General features: G+C 40.0%; 1 protein-coding gene across 6 annotated transcripts in view; it reads right to left on the bottom strand.

The window, feature by feature from the left end:
* myt1b (myelin transcription factor 1b) overlaps window positions 1-20,078 on the bottom strand; it is a 162,636-nt gene extending 142,558 nt beyond the window's left edge. For 5 of the 6 annotated variants that reach the window (XM_061793462.1, XM_061793510.1, XM_061793521.1 and 2 more), the window contains exons 1-3: window positions 19,949-20,078; window positions 19,151-19,268; window positions 16,203-16,300 (exon numbers count right to left, since the gene is read on the bottom strand). In XM_061793462.1, the coding sequence (XP_061649446.1) occupies window positions 16,203-16,296 (94 nt within the window). In that variant the 5' untranslated portion in view covers window positions 16,297-16,300; window positions 19,151-19,268; window positions 19,949-20,078. The remainder of the gene's footprint in view (window positions 1-16,202; window positions 16,301-19,150; window positions 19,269-19,948) is intronic. The other variant, XM_061793470.1, reaches the window with a different exon arrangement.
* Window positions 20,079-20,145: the final 67 nt, after the last annotated feature.

Raw genomic sequence — 20,145 nt, 5'->3', positions numbered from 1 at the left:
GCCATTCCCTTTTTTTTTTTTCTTTTGAGGGTCTGTTTTCCCTAACCTACCTTGTGTGTTAATGAAAGTGAAATAGTAGGCTAGAATTTCTTTGTTTGTGTACACATGTCTTGTAAAGCAATGTGAAGCCACGTGACATGCGCGCATCGACATTGACTTGGAAATTCCTCCTTTGCCGAATAATTAAAGCAATCTTGTCTTTGTGGGTATTTTATTACAAAGAGTTATTTACATAGTAGAGAGAGAGAAAGAGAGGGAGGAGAGAGAGAGATGGAGGGCAGGTGAAGATAGGAGCAGAGCAGGCATAGATACTACTCGCCCGGTCCCTCAGCACACTCCGAGCCAGAGTGCCCAAGATTAAGGAGTTCCTTTTTTCAGTTCTAGTAGTTTTCAATGAGAGAGATTCAGATCAGCTACCCAGCCAGCTGTTGTATCTCACATGGAAATGTCCTTGTATAAGACAAAGAATGGCTTGCTGCTTTTAGCAACGTTGCACATCTTAGAGAAGTTACACCAGAGTTACGGAACAATAAAAGAATACACATTAAAAGAATCAATTAAACCCTATACAGGTTCATGTAAGTAATTTTGTCAATTCAACATAAACGTCACATAATTTATAAAGATGGAGGTCAGTCCTCTATTTAGCAGAGTAGTTGGGATTGTTTTTACGCTTTTATTAAAGCAACAGCCTGACAAAAACAGGTTTCAAGTAGTTACAAACATAATCTCCATCGCATACTAGCTCTGGTTGGAAGCCGCCATATTTACGTGCATAAATGATGAATTCGCCACGCATTTACAGTACGTCAAGACAGAGCATGCGCAGACAGAGCGCAGCCCAGCACCATTCCGATTCACGGTTTACAAAACTAAAATTGAATTCTGATCGGTTTGGCAAAAGGAATATTATAACCCTGTGAAACCAAATGAAATTCCATTCGGATATGGCCTGTTTATTCCAATTGAGGTGTTTATATGGAGCATTTTCATTTGGTTTGGGCTTCTAAACCGATTCTAATTGGAATAACAAGGCTCCATTTAAACCCCCTATAGAAACAGTTTATGTTGTATGTAATAATACATTTCGCATGCATTTGTGTATATGTGCAGTATGTACAGAATGTATTTATGTGTGTGTGTGTGTGTGTGCACGCGCGCACATGCGTGTGCGTGGCTTTATATAATTTTTTTGTATAAATGTGCCATCCCTTTGGCAGACAACAGTTTTGCGTTGTTTTAGCCTCGTAGATAGTAAATAAAAGGTTAAAAGGTCTGCGCTACTGACTTTGGTTGCTACCTGCTTGCCTGTCTCGGCTTCTTCTCCTCACTCCAAACTAGTGCAAGGGCACAAACAGGCCATTATGCTAGTCAGCCAGACATGACTTCCCTCCCTTTCTTCCTGCTGCTTCCTGTGCCTCTGAATGAAAGTGCAGAAGGGACTGAAGTGTAAAGAGTCCTCTGTCCCCGCCACCTCTCTCAGACAGGAGTGACACCACAGCAGACAACAACAACAACAGCATTGAAAAGCAGCACTGCAGAATTATTCATGAGGGCTGAAGAGCACAAGAGCAAAAGAGCTCAGTGTGTGTATACTGAAGTCACTCCGTCCGTGCTTTCAAAGCCATCACGTTTGTGAGTTAGAACACAAAACTTTACCCACCTGGTCTGATAAAGGAAGGCCCCAAATTACAGCTATCAAAGTTCCTATTCTCAACCTTGGTTGAAAAATTTTGCTTGTCACAAGGGCTCTTCTGTTGCCAAACAAGACACCCTGTGGCACCTCAGTTTACGCAAAGTGCTTTTTTAAACATTGTATTATACCTTCCACATCGATAGGACATTAGCTTTTTTTCTTCTGACTGTCAACTGTATCAAACAAACACCTGCTATCTGCCTGTATTTGTCAACTTTGTCATCAAAACAGAAAATAAAAAACAACATTTCAGCTAAACCATGACACTACCAATCACGCTATACTTAAAAATATCTGAACACGCATAGTAACTATACTATACTCATAGGAGCGTAGACATCCATCATGACTGTTACCAAGAGCACAACTATTGACAACAACAAAAACGATTGACAACAACAAAAAAAGACCTTTAACTCCTTTAGCCACTACAGATTAAATACAAATACACAGGTAAAACTGAAATGGATAAAACAGGATAAGGAGATTTAGTAGATTAATGATGCAATATGTGGACCGTGAAACAATTTCTCTGGCAGCTCTAATTGCAATATACGACCAACTCCTGGAATCCATCAATCCACCTTGTTTCATTTATCTTGTTAATAGTTTTGGAGAGCTGGAGCCTATCCCAGCTGACATTGGGCAAAAGGGGGATTACACTCTGGACTGGTCACCAGTCAATCAAACAAGAAATAAAACCATTCAGACTCACATTCACATCATCACTAAATGGGAACTAAACCCCACTGTAATTTCAAATGGAATTAAGTTCATTACAGTTACGTAAATAATCCAGGTCTTGTAAACGAAGGCCTCTCAGTGTTTGGGCCCTAATATTACTAATTATATTGTACACCTTGTTGTACAGTATATGGTTTTGTATGTAGTTTTACTGCAGTTATTTTCTGAAATATAAAGTACTGCACTGCAGGGTTCAGTCTGGTTATTAATGTGTGAAGAGCATAGTTCGAGACTTGCTCCATACGTAAAGTGCCTCGAGATAACGTGTGTTTTTCTGCTGTATAAATAAAATTGACTTGACTATAGTTTGGTGTGCTTTACCCGTTAAAAAAAGCTGCTTAACTAATAGCTGCTAAACTGTGAGCAGCTAAATTGCTTTTCATTGTTCTACAACAATGACAATAAAAAACTATTCTATCCTAATGCACGGTGTGCCAGGATGCAATGTTAATTCTTGATATGGCATGTTTTGTCCATAAGAATGTTGACACAGCTGAGAATTTTCAGCACATCTTGAAAGAAATCTCTCAATGGCAGTATGGGTAGGTGGAACAATATACAGTATGAAGCCATAAAGTATTGTATTTTTGGACATAAAAAATATACAGGATGCACATTTAAAAATCAATCCATTTTGTATACAACTTTAGCATCACCGCAGGGGCTGGACCAGATGACTTGGGGCATTGGGCAGACTACAGTGTGGCCTGGCCGCCAGTCAATCACAGAGCAATTGTAATGGGCAGTAAATGGGAATAGATCCCATGCCAGCAGCATACATTTCAGCTTAACCATGACACTACCAATAACGCTATACTTAAAAATATCTGAACACGCATAGTAACTACACTATACTCATAGGAGCGTAGACATCCATCATGACTGTTACCAAGAGCACAACTATTGACATTTTATCATTGAATATACTGTATATAATGCACTCATTTAGGAAATTATACTTACTGGATCATAGTGAGGATAAGCGGTGTAGAAAATGGATGGATGAATGGATCATGTTAGACCATTAAACAAACACCCATGTATAATTGTTTACAATAGAGATCTTCAAAGTTCCATTATTAAATAAACAGTTATAGATTTAGTTTTTGTTTTTTTATTATACTCATAACCATCCCTCATTGTGGTATCATGCAGCTCAAATCAAATGTTTGCTCCAACATTATATACTGAATAGTAACGGTTATTTATTGTCAATATAAATGTATGTTCTTTGATTATTTGGACACAACAGTATTCATGACTGAAATAATTTGACATCCACTCTCCTCCAGAAGAATGCAACAGTGACATATTATTTATTTCCTGTAGACAAACATTTGTTTGACTTTTTAGTGATTGATAAGAAAAAAGATCATTTAGGTTTTTTATTTGTAGGTACAAATCCCAGTCCCAATGAAGTTGGAACGCTGTGTAAAATGTAAATAAAAACAGAATACATTTATTTGCAAATCCTTTTCAAACTACATTCAATTGAATACACCAAGATATTTATGAACTTTATTGTTTTGGGGTTTTTTTTGCACATATTCTTTCATTTGGAATTTGATGCCAGCAACATATTCAAAAAAAGCTGGGACCGGGGCAAAACAAGACTAGGAAAGTTGAGGTATGTGGGGGAAAAAAAACCAATTTGGAACATTCCACATGTGAACAGGTTAATCCGGTATAGTGTATACACAAACTATTTCTGCATTTCGGCAAACCAGGTAAAAGCACTTCCGCCTCTGGGGAAGGGGACTGTTTCAAAGCACCCATAGGAACTTTAAACATTTATGTTTTTCTTTTTTTTTTTTTTTACAGAAAATGTCACCACAGAGCTCACAATAGACAGTGTTTGGGCTTCTTTCATGTTTACAGGTATGATATCATATATGTATAAATAACTCATCAATCCATCCATTTTCTGAGCCGCTTCAAATCACTAGGGTCGCGGGCGTGCTGGAGCCTATCCCAGCTGTCATCGGGCAGGAGGCGGGGTACACCCTGAACTGGTTGCCAGCCAATCGCAGGGCACATACAAACAAACAACCATTCGCAGTCACAGTCACAAACTCAGCTCAATTTTATTCAAAAAGCATTTTTTTTATTTTTTTTTTTTATAAACAGGGCAAACTAAAACCGATTAACAGCGACGTTAAAAACAAAACAGTGCAGAGTCTAATGCAGAGTTGAAAACCAAAGAATAAAAATAGGTGTCACTGTCTAAAACAGACTGGATGAGGCAAAATGTTCTTCAATTAAACTGCAACAAAACTGAGATAATTGTTTTTGGCAATAAAGAAAAGAGCATTGCTGTTCGTAAATACCTGGAGTCGCTCTATAAAAATAAAATAAAAAAACAAGTCCGAAACCTTGGTGTACAGACAGATTCGGACCTGACTTTCAACAGGAATATCAAATCAATTACTAAAACTGACTTCTACTATCTGAAGAACATATCCAGAATGAAAGCTTGCATGTGCCAAGCACACCAGGTGCTGTTTTAATTGTACTTTTTATTTTTCTGCTTGTTTTAAAACTTTATAAGCAGTTTTTTTACTTAGTTTTTAAATATTTTTAACCATGTAAAATGTGCTTTACATGATTGAGTTACCTTGTGTATGAAATGGCTATATAAATAAATTTGCTTTGAGACAGGTTTTAAAAGATAAGCAGTATGGGGCGTTGCCTAATATTTAGGGAGGTAATTCCACAGAGATGGACCGCCATTGGAAAAAGCTGTATCCCCTCTGAGCTTTTGTTTAGTCCTCGGCACCTCCAGGAGCGTCTGGTCAGCTGACCTTAGGCAAACGTACAAGAGTGTAGGGGTGGAGCAGCTCAGAGTGTTAAGGTGGGTCGAGACCATTTAAAGCTTTAAAAACAAAAGAATCTTAAAACGGATTGTAAAATAATAAAATAATAATTCATTTTATTTCAATGAGTCTTTCAAGCCACTATGAAGCTCAAAATATGAAAATGGAGACCATGGACTGTTGAACAACTTTAGTTGTACATCAAGCAAGAATTGGAAAGACTTCTACCAAAAAAAGCTTCAACAATTAGTATCCTCAACTCAGTTCCCAAAGGCTTATTGAGTGTTGTTAAAAGGTAATGCAATAATAATAATAAATTAATTTTATTTAAATGCGACTTTCAAGCCTCTCAACGTCACTGTACAAACATATTTTAAAGAAATAAAAAAATAACAGAACATAAAACATCCATTAAAATAGCAACTGATATGGGCAACGTTAAAGTGAATAGGCGGACCGGAATATGAGTGTCTTGAGTTTGTATTTGAAGAGGGTTAATGAGTCTGTGTTTCAGAGGTCAGCTGGTAGTGAGTTCCAAAGACGGGGGGCAGAGTGGCTGAAGGCTCTGTCCCCAACATTGGACAGACGTGCAGAAAGGATGGTGAAATGGATGAAGGACGAAGATCTGAGAGAGCGGGAGGGTATAGCAACATGAAGGACGTCAAAAAGATATGCCGGGGCGGGGTTATTGATGGCCTTAAAGGTGCAGATCAGTATTTTATAATTGATGCGGTATGGGACAGGGAGTTGTTGGAGGGCTTTAGTGATGTGGTGAGTAGTGGGGAATACAGGCGGCCGAGTTGTGGAGAAGCTATTTTTTTTAGTGACTTGTTGGGGAGACCTAACAGGAGAGAGTTGCAATAGTCCAGGTGGGAAGGGATGAGGCTATGAACAAGAACAGCAGCAGTGTGGGGGGTAAGGGCTGGATGGAGGAGATTGATGTTTCATAAGTGGAAAGTATGCAAACCGTGTGATGTTGCTTATGTGCGCTTGGAAGAAGAGTGTGCTGTCGAGGATGACACCTAGACATGTCCCTGTCCCAGCTTTTTGTGAATGTGTTGCAGGTATCAAATTCAAAATGAGTGTATATTTGCACAAAAAAAACAAGGTTATCAGTTTGAACATTAAATATCTTTTCTTTATAGAGTATTCAATTGAATATACAGTAGGTTGAACAGGATTTGCAAATCATTGTATTCTGTAATTATTTCCATTTCACACAATGTCTGAACTTCGTTGGAATTGGGGTTTGTATTTGTATCTGGATCTGAAAAACCTTTGTTTGAATCCACCCTTTTTTTGTTTGTGTGAAGCAGCAATTGTGAACCAGCGAGAAGATAGAAAATCAATCAGAGTCAAGGCACAAACATAAATAGCACAAACCATTTGGAAAGCCGTGAAAAAGAACTACTGGTGCACTAAGTGACAGATGTTGAATGGGTAGATGAAGGAAAACAGCAGTTGACAAGAGAAACATTTTGAGAGCTGTAAAGGAAAGCTAAAACAGCAGTTTGTGAAATCACCAATAACCTCCAGAGTGCATGAGTGAAGTTATCACAAGTTACTGTTACCAGAAGCCATCATAAATAAAATTATAGCGGAAACACTAGAAGATGAAAACTAATCCTCATTAGCAAGAAGAATAGTAAGGCCAGTCTGGAATTTTCTGAAAGGTATACACAGACAGACCTAAAAAAAATCTGGGACAAATGGATGGAAAAGACCTAGATTAACCCTTATAAAGTGAAGGAAAGGCTAAGGTTTGGAAAAAGAATGACATCTCACCTGTCAAACTCAGTATGGCTCTTTCTGGGACAGGCTTCATTGATGATGTAACACACAATGGCTGCAGCAAAGTGAAAACAAATGTCCACAGAAAAATGACACAAAACACATGGCCAAAACAACCAAGGAGTTCATCAGGGGCAAGAAGTGGAAGGTTTATAGTGGCCAAGTTGTCACTATGCGATTTTAACTTGACCCGGAAGCAGGCGAAGGCTGAAGAAGCTTTGTGAAGAATGGCTTATTGAGAAGGGATTCGAAGGTGGATCCTTGAGGTGTACTTGCGGGTCGTCGAGACAGAGAGCGTGCGGCAGGTGGTGGCGTGAGCAAGTGAATGGCTTGACAGCCTGGTGGAAGAGGTCAGCAAGGCGGGGAACACGGAAGGAGTACCCAGGTGAACATTAATACTCTGGCGGTGGAGTATTGGATCTGGCAGGCTTAAATGCAGGTGATGATGAAGGCTGAGTGACAACAGGTGCACAGCCAAGGTGGTGCTGATTACTGGGGAGAGAGAGAGAGAGAGAGAGAGAGAGAGAAAGAGAGAGAGAGAGAGAGAGACGCCGAGACGGGCGGAAAGCGCCACCCAAGCTCCAACAAGGGAACTGCAGGGCACAGCTCATGACACGTTAGTTTCCAGAAATAAACCCTGTGGAGTAAGCATTTACCTGCTCAAGATTAAAGGGAGTAACCCCAAAAAACCTGCTCAAGACCAAAGGGAGTAACCCCAAAAATAAACAACAACTGAAAGAGGCTGTGTTAAAAGCCTGGAAAAGCTTCACAAAAGAAGAATGCAAAATTTGGGGACTGTATTGGGCACAGGCTTAATGCAGTCATGGCAAGAAAATGTTTTGCAACTAAATATTAAGTTTTACTCTCTGTAACCTATTTTTTTTAGTCTGTTCCAAACTTCTATTTGCCTAAATATTTGGTGTTCTGTCACAAATAATGCTATCACCTAAGTTGTTTATAGGAGCTAGATGTACAGTTAGTACCTGGAAAAAAGACTTAACTCTAATATTCATGTTTTAATGTCAAACAAATAATTTCATCAGCCCAGATCGCTGTGGCTCTGTAGATCCATAATGCCAGTTGCATCACTTATTAATCTCACTATCTAAGTGGCAGTAGGCTCAAACAAAACGGGCAAAGAAAAGTTTAACCTGGTGGTAGTGATCAATCCAATCCTCTTAAGGATGGAAGCTTCACAGTTCAAAGGTTGCAAAGCTCAGAATCAAGCGCCAGCCATGATGCACCCTTTTGGGGACACCCCACCCGTGGAACTCCCTGGAGGCCCTGCAGGGTTAGCCCTAATAAATGTGGGTCACACTGAGCTTTGTGCGTGTGTGTGAGTGTGTCCGTGTGTTCAAGACAGTCAACTCTCAGACGGGATTCAGATAATGACGAAAAAGGACTTATTTCTCAAAGGCAGGCAAGCATGAAAAGGAAACCCCCCACCCCCACACACAAATTCCAACAAAACAGGAACACAAATGCATACATGTAACCCTAGACTAGCCAATATATACAAAGCAGAAGAAATAAAAACATTAAATAGAGCAAAAGGATTTGAGGAAATATGTTCCACAAATATAAAACACACAAAAAAATCCAGTATGTATTGCTTAACACAACCAGAGTCCCACTGAGCAGCTTGCAGTGCACTTCCACTTCCACACTCTGATGCGGTTTCTATTATACAGATCCCTATGACTGGACCATGAATACTTCATGGATTTCCTGAAAAGTCAAAACACAAAGCCCTGTGGAACTAGCAGGCAAAATGTGTATGTATGTATGTATGGATGGATGCATGTGCATGGAGGTACAGTATGATTATGGTTGTTTTATAAGCCTGGTGATTCAGGTCTGTGTGTGTGTGTGTGTGTGTGTGTGTGTGTGTAGGTGAAATAATAATCTTTTGAAACTGTGTCACATGTTCACCTGCATGGACCAATGCTCAGCCTGCATGAAGATATAGTCAGTGTACCAGAAGGATCATGATGTCTCACACTGGGTAGGGATGGGGGAAGGGTGTGTGTGCTTGTACATGTGAGCGAGACAAAGATGACCAAACTGCGACTGACAATATGTGCACCACATTTCCCATTTTGTTGTTTGGTGGGGGGGGGGGGGGGGGGGGGGGCTGCAATGATAATAGCAGGGGTGTAGACAATGGCAAAGGTTATTCAATAACAAACACAAAATGCTTCATTGTGCAACTCAAATAGCGTCAATACACTCATAATATAGGCACACGGTGAATGTCTCTCTTTTGTACAACTTGACATATGGTGCACACATTTTCTCTCTCAATTTCAGATCCAACTCCTCACGCCGGCAAATTGCCACACCTCCCCTCATCCTCACTCTCATCAGCCCCCCCTTCTGTTTCCTCATCTCCCCATCGCTTCCAATTCTCTCCTCTTTCTGAAAGTCATCTGCTCGCTAAGCAGTAAGCAACATCATGGGCTGCTTGCAGAAATGAGAGTATACAAATGATTTGTGGCACCAGCGTCCCACTGGCGCCAGCCTCTGTGGCTGTGAGGAGGTGGTTGTTGTTTGACGCTAATGTCACGTTCACCTTGTGTTTCTCTCGCAGGCTCATGATGATAATTTTTTCCCGATTTCATCGCAAATGTGTTTCAGGCAAGGGCCACCAAGGGAAGAGAGGCCTCAAGAGAGCATGAAGGATAAATGATGTTTGAGAGCCATGCAGTCCACTCTGCTGTAGTGTGGAAGTGGAAACAGGGTGGGGGGAAACAAGGGAGCTAGGAGAGGAGGGTATACATAAGGGGAGATGGAGCAAAAAGGAGAGAGGTGGGGGCGCATCTGCACAGTGACCTTTCTCTGATTCAATCTTGCTGATGAATCCTAATGAAGGATTTAATAAAAATCACAGTTTACAATCTATCTCAGCATCAAAGCGTGCAATCCAATTCAAAACACATACCCATCTACATTTCCAATATTGCCGCAAACAAATCAAACCCTTAGCCGTAAAATAAGTGACCAACGAATCAATGCGTGAGTGGAAAGCGGGGAGAGAAAAATTGGTTATGCTGGAGAGTGAGTGGCTGGCACATTCGTTCCAGCTGTGGTCTAATGTCACAACTTGTCATCTTCATTTGGCCTTCTAATGAGGTTAAAGTCAACAAGGTGCAGCACACATGAGTGTAACGGCTGCTGCGGCTAATAACTATAAATGAGCACAGAGGAGTAGGCGACAACTGAGAGGAGGTAATGGGAAATCATTTGAAACTTAATCATGTGCAGGCTGGAAATCAGTTCAGCAAACATGCTGTTCGTAGAGATGGCAAAAATATTTGACTTTTTACTGACACTCCCTCCTCTTCCCCCCCAAAAAAAATTACTGGATTTTGTTGTTGTTGTTGCTGCTCAGGCTTGTTTAGGGCTTAAGTTGATGGAGTGAGGGAAAAACCTGACAGTGACTGAACTCTTTGAAACAGTGACATCTGCTGATTACACATAGGACTGCATATCAGATAGATAGATAGATAGATAGATAGATAGATAGATAGATAGATAGATAGATAGATAGATAGATAGATAGATAGATAGATAGATAGATAGATAGATAGATAGATTCCATTTTTATTTATTTATTTATTAAACCTTTACCCAGGTAAGGCAATTGAGAACAGATTCTCATTTTCTATAACCTGACTGCAGACAACAGAGTAAAGGGTCATTTTCATATAATTTCATCAATAACAGTGAAGACATACCGCACTGAATTTCATTTTGAAAATCAAGTAATTTCACTAATATGACTGGAGCATTTGTATTATTGGCAGGTCTTTTCATTCAAAAGGTGAAAATTGTTTCTCAGGAAAAAAATTCTAAAGTGATATTTTTCACATTTTTAATAGCAAATGTCTTTACCATTATGAGTCCTAAATTAAATTTCATTATTGCTAAATATGCTTTTTCCATGAAATCTAAAAAATGCCTCTCGGTGTCCTGAGAGGTCCCTTTTTTGGTTCTTGTACAAATGGTCCATCTACGTCACTCAAGCTGTCTTTATCGTTAATGCCACTGGGGGAGCATCATTATGTTGTTGCAATACACCAGCGGATCTTTGATATGAAGTGCCAGGATGTGGCAGCCTCACCACTGTCTTATAAACTTTGCCCTTCATCCTAGCAGAGACTCTTCTGTCACATAACACATCTTTCTCCAACTGTTCCAACCTGCTTGGATCTGTTTCTTCACTTCCTTACCACAATCACCATTGCTCTGGACTGTTGACCCTAACTATTTAAAGTCCTCCACCCTTGCTATCTCTTCTCACTGTCGCCTCACTCTTCACCCTCCACCCCTCTCATTCATGCACATATATTTTGTCTTACTTCCACTAATCTTCATTCCTCTCCTTTCCAGTTCATGCCTCCACCTTTCTAATTGTTCCTCCACCTGCTCCCTGCTTTCATTGCTGATCACGATGCCATCTGCTAACATTATGGTCCATGGGGATTCCACTCCATCCTCATCTGTCAGCCTATCCATCACCACAAAACAGGAAGGGGCTCAGGGCTGATCCCTGATGCAGTCCCACCTCCACCTTAAATTCCTCTGTCACACCAACAGCACAACTCACCACTGTTCTGCTGCCCTTTTCCATGTCCTGTATTGTTCTAACATACTTCTCTGTCACTCCAGACTTCCCCATGCAGTACCACAGTTCCTCTCTGGGTACTCTGTCATAGGCTTTCTCTAGATCTACAAAGACACAATGTAGCTCCTTCTGACCATCTCTGTACTTTTCCATCAACATCCTCAAGGAAAATAATGCATCTTTGGTACTCTTTCTAGGCATGAAACCATACAGTTGCTCGCAAATACTCACTTCTCTCCTGAGTCTAGCCTCCACTACTCTTTCCCATAACTTTATTCTGTGGCTCATCAACTTTATTCCTCTATAGCTCCCACAGCTCTGCACATCACCCTTGTTCTTAAAAATGGGCACCAGCACACTTTTCCTCCATTCCTCAGGCATCTTCTCACCCGCTAGAATTCTGTTGAACAAGCTGGTCAAATATTCCACAGCCACCTCTCCAAGATGCTTCCAACATCCACAGGAATGTCATCAGGACCAACTGCCTTTCCATTTTTCATCCTTTTTAATGCCTTTCTAATTTCCCCTTTACTAATTATTGCCACTTCCTGGTCCACCACACTTGCCTCTTCTACTCTCCCTTCTCTCTCATTTTCCTCATTCATCAACTCATCAAAGTATTATTTCCATCTATCCAGCACACTACTGGCACCAGTCAACACATTTCCATCTCTATCCTTAATCACCCTAACCTGCTGCACATCTTTCCCATCTCTATCCTTCTGTCTGGGCAACCTGTATAGATCATTTTCTCCTTCTCGAGTGTCCAACGGGGGTATGGCCATTCCATATATGGAAGTGGAGACGCAACAGCCTCGAAGGAGGCCAGGGGGCCTTCCCCCGCTGAGTTAACCACAACTTGGCAATATGTATTTGTCATTGTTGGAAAAGAAAGCCCAAACTTATTTTAAGGAGGAGGAGGTGACGCAGCAGCAAAAAAAAAAAAAAAAAGGGAATGGGAATGGGAATATCCCATACTAATTTTATGGCAGCATTTTGAAGTTAAAATTTGTTTATGATCTTTCTATTTCCAGGAAGAGCGCTGTGAGGTGTATTTAAGGCTGAGGTGGGAGCTTTGAAAAGAAGTTTGAAAGCCTCCCACAGAGACGTCTTGCAATATTATTTTTCTACTGGCCCAAAGTTTGGGATAGTGGGACATTTATGATGCCTTCCTCCATTTCCCCCTTGCCGTTTACAGTACAAGTCCGCCAAAATAGCACTCAGAAATCACTCTACCAGCCTCTCTCCCACTGGAGGAGCTTTTTGATGTCACGGCGTTAACTCTCCAGAATAGAACATTTTGCCATCCGACGACGCGTCGCTGAGCGTCAGACGTTCTTCGCATTGACGCAGCACACGACGTCACATGAAAACGTGCTGACACCCCCTCAACACACACACAATGAATGGGAAAGTCGAGGTGTCAGACGCCTTGCCAAGGAGCTGTGCAACACGGAATGGCCATCGGGGGTGCCGAGATTTTTCCCGGGTGGCCAGAATGGAAAAAAAGAAAATACTTTCTGCGCAGTTGTTAGTGTGTAGCATCCAAAGTAGTGTTTCCCATTCAGGGATAATCTAAAATGCTTAACATAAAAAAGCTTAGTGTCGCTTATTGTCCGAGAACTGCGTCAATCGTCACCGAAATGTATGTGGACATCTCTACTTATCCCCACTTCCGCCTCTAAAAATATTAAAACAAATCGGCCAAATATTTTGGATTTTATGGACCTTAAACCTTTTACTCTCCATTGGTGTTCACTATACAGAAAAAGCTTAACATCACTTAATCAGTGCTCGACGTTTACGGTATCCCGATTGCCCGGGGAAAGTGAAAAATAGTCACAGGCAAGCTAGCAAAACATACATTACCGATTGGGTAAGCGTATAACAAAAATTATTGTTGTAAGTTGGGATGTCACAATAATCACGATATCACGAAATTAAAAGTGGCTCAATATCGTCGTGGCCTTGTCTGGGCATAAACTAATGAGATGTTGTCCTTAAAATGTACACTAGTTTTGTGACGTCTATACGAAGCCAAGCCGCTTAGCCAGAATGTAGAGCACTTCACTTCCTAATTTGAGTGTAAATGCATCCGATTGGACACATAAACCATGTGATCATGTGTGTAAGTCCAAATAAATACATTGATTGGCTGACTAACACACTTGTCTGAGCGTTGCTTCACAAGTTGATGTACATACATATATTATATATATATATATACACACAAGAACAAAGAATTGAAATCATACTTGCCCAGGAAGTAGTCGCATTGTCGAATTTTACAAATCAAAAATTTTTACAAAAAAAAAAAAAAAAAAACGAAGAAGGAAAAAACATACTCATCACTGTATGTGTCGGATGAAGATGCAAGGTATAGGTAAACTGATGGTGTGGGCCGGGATATGTTTTTTATGCTATATATCAAATGCTTGGATTGGTTGGCGTGTTCCTCTGGAGTGGCCTCTCAGATCTCATACCACTTGATTTCTATCTTTGGGGACATTTGAAGGCCATGGTATATCAGGAAAAGATACAAAAATCTTCTCAAGTATCACCAACACCATTACAAACATAATTCCAGCTATGCTAATATGTATTCTTGAGCAGTAGAGGGGACACTTGAAATGTGTTTTCAAAACAATGGTAGTCATGTGGAGCAAACTACATAAATAAAAATGTTTTTTTATAAAAGAGTATACATTTTCATATGTATGGAAAATAATGACACACACTGTATTCCTACTCATAACATGCAAGCATGCATATCCACTATATTCCATATCCACTCTGTTTTTTTTTTTGTAGATGCATCACAAAGCAATAATTACACACAATGTGACACTCTATACCACTGCTGTTACGCACCAAATATACATCTTTACCTCTATGATATTATCATCATCATCATCATTATTATGCCCATTCTAGTTTGCATGCTCAGTTTAACTTTGTGAGGGATTGTGTGGAATGGTAATGGGATTTGCGAGTGGGTGCCCAGTAGGCTGAGTTATGAGTGTGAATGGAGTGAGTGGTATTTGACCATGTGCATTGTGTTTTATGAGATGAGCAGGCTTTAATGACTATGTCACCAGTAAATGGGCTCTGATTTGTAGCACAGCTGTTGGTCTGCACCGTGATCAACTCAGCCTTCTGGAGAACAAGCACAGATTTTCATACTAAACCGTGAACAGTGCATGTCGATTGGGATCCTGGCAAAAATGGTCTCATTAACGTGTGTTATTGATACAGAAAATAATTGCAATTTCAAGTCTAATCAGAGAGAAATCCCAGCTGTTCAGATGCAGGTGCCAGTCAGACCTTACATTATACATCCAATCAATGCATCTATTCCTCTGAGATGCCACTTTTCTATTATTTTTCATTGGTAGTGTGGCTTGGGTCCCATTCATGTGGATACCATGCGGATGGAGTTGTGTTATTCATTAACTAACAGTACAAATGTAACAGGGAGTTCAAAGTTACCATCTTTCCATGGGAATAATTTAGAATTGATGCGAATAAACTGAAAAATGCATTAAATTAAAAGTTTGTCTATGACAGGGAACGTAAATCTTGGTGGGGTGGAATCGTAGGAAATATATTTATTCGATTAAATATTCATGTTTTTGTTTGCTGTCGTTTTAAAACAATGCTGTTGTTTTAAAACAAAGTAATTCATCCTCACAAATTATTTTATAGAAAGTGTCCCAAAATTTCCCTGCTGAACTTCGCAAGGACAGTCTTTTAAAACAGTGCAGCATTAGTGACTGTGTGACTGTGTTACATAATCACCCATGTATTACAACGAAAAACAAATCCCTTGTCACACTGGACTGGTTTGCCAACTTAAGTCAAACTAAACTGATCCAACTCAACTCACCATAATGTATGAGACAGTATAATAGTACAGTGAGAGAGATGCTGCTATTGTGATCAGTTTGCTCCAAAGACGCTTCTTCAGGATGACCTTAATACGACAGCATCCTACACTTGTATTGCAATCAAGAGTGTGTGACTGGTTCGTTTTGATCATAAGTTGTGTTTCACACCAATTTTCAGTTACCATAACATTTATGACTTTTATAGCGTGTGAAAATCTTATAACGGTCTATGTAATTGATTTCTATTAATGACAGGGGCCACAAGACCCATAAGGTTATACAGTAGTGTACTGTAAGTAGTATATGTATGTAGATGAATCTGTGTTGGTCTTTTATATGAAAAGGTAGTCATCCATTCATTCATTACTCAATTTATTCTCTTATCCTGTTCATGTTGACGGATGCATGGAGCCTACCCCAGCCTAACATGCATGTTTTTTGGAATGTGGGAGGAAACCAGAGTGGTGGGAGAAAAGCATAGGGAGAATAGGCAAACTCGGTCAGAACTAAGACTTGAGGCTCATTTGAGTGAGGCAAACATGGTGACCACATCCACCACTGTGTTGCCTGAACAGTGTTATAAACTAAACCTAAACTCTCAAACAAAAGTGTGTTTCCATGGTGCAGTAGCATCGGCTTCTTACCTTTCTCAGAGAATTCCGAATCCTCCATGGCCTGGTCACAGTGAAAGAGTGTGAGAACAGTTATTGTTGACCCGCTGACTTCATACATCACCATGTGCCTGAATAAGACCAAAAAATGAATTTTTCTTGATAAATTAAGTACAACGCCAATGCCAATGAAGTTGGGACGTTGTGTGAAATAAAAAGAATAGAATGATTTGCAAATTATGTTCGACCTATATTTAATCGAATACACGACAAAGACAAGATATTTAATATTCAAACTGATAAACTTTATTGTTTTTAGCAAATAATCATTAACTTAGAATTTTATGGCTGCAACACGTTCCAAAAAAGATGGGACAGGGTCATGTTTACCACTGTGTTACATCACCTTTTCTTTTAACAACATTCAATAAACGTTTGGGAACTGAGGACACCAATTGTTGAAGCTTTGTAGGTGGAATTCTTTCACATTCTTGCTTGATGTACAGCTTCAGCTGTTCAACAGTCCGGGGTCTCCGTTGCCGTATTTTACGCTTCATAATGCGCCACACATTTTCAATGGGAGACAGGTCTGGACTGCAGGCAAGCCAGTCTAGTCCCCGCACTCTTTTACTACGAAGCCACGCTGTTGTAACACGTGCAGAATGTGGTTTGGCATTGTCTTGCTGAAATAAGCAGGGGCCTCCATGAAAAAGATGTTGCTTGGATGGCAGCATATGTTTCTCCAAAACCTGTATGTACCTTTCAGCATTAATGGTGCCTTCACAGATGTGTAAGTTACCCATGCCATTGGAACTAACACAGCCCCATACCATCACAGATGCTGGCTTTTTAACTTTACATCCATAAAAGTCCAGATGGTTCTTTTCCTCTTTGGCCCGGAGGACACGACGTCCACGATTTTCAAAAACAATTTGAAATGTTGACTCATCGGCCCACAGAACACTCTTCCACTTTGCATCAGAGCATCTTAGATGAGCTCGGGCCCAGAGAAGCCGGCGGTACTTCTGGGTGTTGTTGATCAATGGCTTTTGCTTTGAATAGTAGAGTTTTAAGTTGCACTTCCGGATGTAGCGCCGAACTGTATTTACTGACATTGGTTTTCTGAAGTGTTCCTGAGCCCATGTGGTGATATCCTTTACACATTGATGTCGTTTTTTGATGCAGTGCCGCCTGAGGGATCGAAGGTCACGGGCATTCAATGTTGGTTTTCGGCCTTGGCGCTTACATGCAGTGATTTTTCCAGATTCTCTGAACCTTTTGATTATATTATTGACAGGAGATGATGAAATCCCTAAATTCCTTGCAATTGTACGTTGAGGAACATTGTCCTTAAACTGTTCCGACTATTCGGCGCCCTTTGCACAATGTTCATTGCACCGGACTATTAGTATATTAGTCATTCGAACTGCTCTAAGTGCTAGAGGACTCTGTATCTTTTTGCACAATTGTCAAAAAAAAAATTTTTACCGGCATTACCAGATAACTACCAACCCTTTACTGGTCAGTGACTGTTTTTTTGTCAATGTCTTTAGGTCTCCAAAGTGTTCTCTCTCAATTGACTGTCTGTTGTCGTACTAGAGCGGCTCCAACTACCGGAGACAAATTCCTTGTGTGTTTTTGGACATACTTGGCAAATAAAGATGATTCTGATTTTCTCACGCACTTGTAAACAAAGAGGTGACCCTCGCCCCATCTTTGCTTGTGAATGACTGAACAATTCAGGGAAGCTCCTTTTATACCCAATCATGGCACCCACCTGTTCCCAATTAGCCTGTTCACCTGTGGGATGTTCCAAACAAGTGTTTGATGAGCATTCCTCAACTTTCTCAGTCTTTTTTGCCACCTGTCCCAGCTTTTTTGGAACGTGTTGCAGCCATAGAATTTTAAGTTAATGATTATTTGCTAAAAACAATCAAGTTTATCAGTTTGCACATTAAATATCTTGTCTTTATAGTGAATTAAATTAAATATAGGTTAAACATGATTTGCAAATCATCGTATTCTGTTTTTATTTGTTTAACACAACATCCCAACTTCATTGGAATTGGGGTTGTATTATACTGTATTTCTTTCCATTCACTCACAACAATTTTAAAGCACGTCTTAAAATCATAAAACACATTACAAATATAATTATATTGTGTAACATTCATATGCATAACATGAAGATATAAACTTACCTTTGTATTTGTAAAGCTTCAAATTAACTCTCACATCAACGTAAATCCTGATTTGTCCTCTAAAAGTTTTCCACAACTTTTCTTCGGTCTGTTTTGGAAAAAATGCACACCTACCAGATGATCTCTTTGATCTGTGGCCCACAAATCAAAGAGATTTGTCGTATCTTTTATTTTTTTTAAATTCTGTCAGAATGGTTGTGGTGCCACTTAACCAATAAGCCACAATGCTGTTCATTCACCGGAGAGAGTGAGTGCAAAACAAAATATGGCTTGCAGCCTAAACTACACTGAGCATGTGCCACGGAAAAAACACATCATACACTTATTATCATACAAAAATGTTTAAAAATGTGGTCTCTTCTGTATACTGTAGGAACCCAAAGTATTAAATAAGATAATATTTAAAGTGAATGCTCAGCATTAGATCTAGAGAGAAATAAATCTCTTCTCTGAAGGAGACGTAGTCCAGCAGTAAGAAAATTCAAAGTCAGTGCTCAGTGATGTTTAGTAAGAATGTTGTGCCCCAAGCGACTCTTACAGTCACACAGAGTTCACCATTGTTCTGTCATGAGACAGTATTGGTGCATTTCCTCTCAGCCATCTCCTATTTTCTGTAAAGTGGCCACTTCACAGCAGCAAAAAGTCACAAGATCTGCTTAAGGCAAGGTTCAAATTCTTTATCACTTGAAAACCTCTATGGTATGGTGCATCCAGAAAGTAAATGACACTATTCTCCGGAGATTGTTGCAAAAAATAAAAATAAATAAATAAATAACTTACTACAGGTCAGTTGAATAGAGTTGACAACAATTTGTCCCAAGATCACCTGTATTTTGTCTGTTGATGTTTGTTGACTGCTGGAGGTTGTGAAGACAGGTGGGGATCTGCAGTGATTTTCCTAAACAAACACACAGTAGAGCGCACCTGCAATTCAAATACTGTACAGATTGACAAGTGAAAACAATGTGAAAAGTCACAACCTAAAAATTTAACATTTGCCTGCATTTGAATAAGACACAATGACCTGCGCTTGCACTTGTCTACGTCCTGTCTTTAATTGAATCAAGTCATTCATGTTTTAGATTACTTTAAACTGGAAAAGAAAGTTGGTTGGTTAGTTGGTTACCTTGCTTTCTGAGCTGTCCACTATCTGAAGACATGTAACTAGCAACGTATAAAAGAATATTTACAGTAAACAGTGGGTGGCTCAACTGGTTTCATGGACAACAAAGAAAGTCTGCCCTCGTGTGGACGGAAGCTTTAAACGCAGCATTTGCCTGGGGGGGGGGCTGTTGGGGGGGGGGGGGGGGGGAACGAGAAGTACGGTACTTCTTCAACGAAATGTGCAAAATGCAGAAGAAAGATTTTGATTTATGGTTCGTGATTTATTTTATTAATACATTTAGTTCTGTTTTTCCTTCAGCATTTTTGGGGGGCTTTTATCACTATATGTCAGCTCTAAAATGCTTCAGCATATTCGTTTTTGCTCCGAAAGCTTCTCCAGCGGATTCACTTGCCTTTATGATAAACAACGTTATTTTGTCAATGACTTTGTTTAATAAAGTTTGTGATTCCTACCTGATTGTTAAAGCCACACATAATCAACACTGCAGGCCGATGAGCATTGTGAACGCGGACCAAAGTAAGAAAACAACAACAAAGTTTGTCGTCTCTGGGTTATCTGCACGTTTATAACGCCATCCAGGACCCGCCCTCGCGGTCTCCCATTGGCTGATTTCGCTGCACCTGTTGGCCCGCCCACCAACCGCAAGCCT

This window comes from Phyllopteryx taeniolatus, chromosome 1 (assembly GCF_024500385.1).
Source record: "Phyllopteryx taeniolatus isolate TA_2022b chromosome 1, UOR_Ptae_1.2, whole genome shotgun sequence".
In the NCBI taxonomy this organism is placed as follows: Eukaryota; Metazoa; Chordata; class Actinopteri; order Syngnathiformes; family Syngnathidae; genus Phyllopteryx; species Phyllopteryx taeniolatus.
Note: the sequence above shows the minus strand (reverse complement) of the source record. Positions and strands in the feature narration are given on the sequence as shown.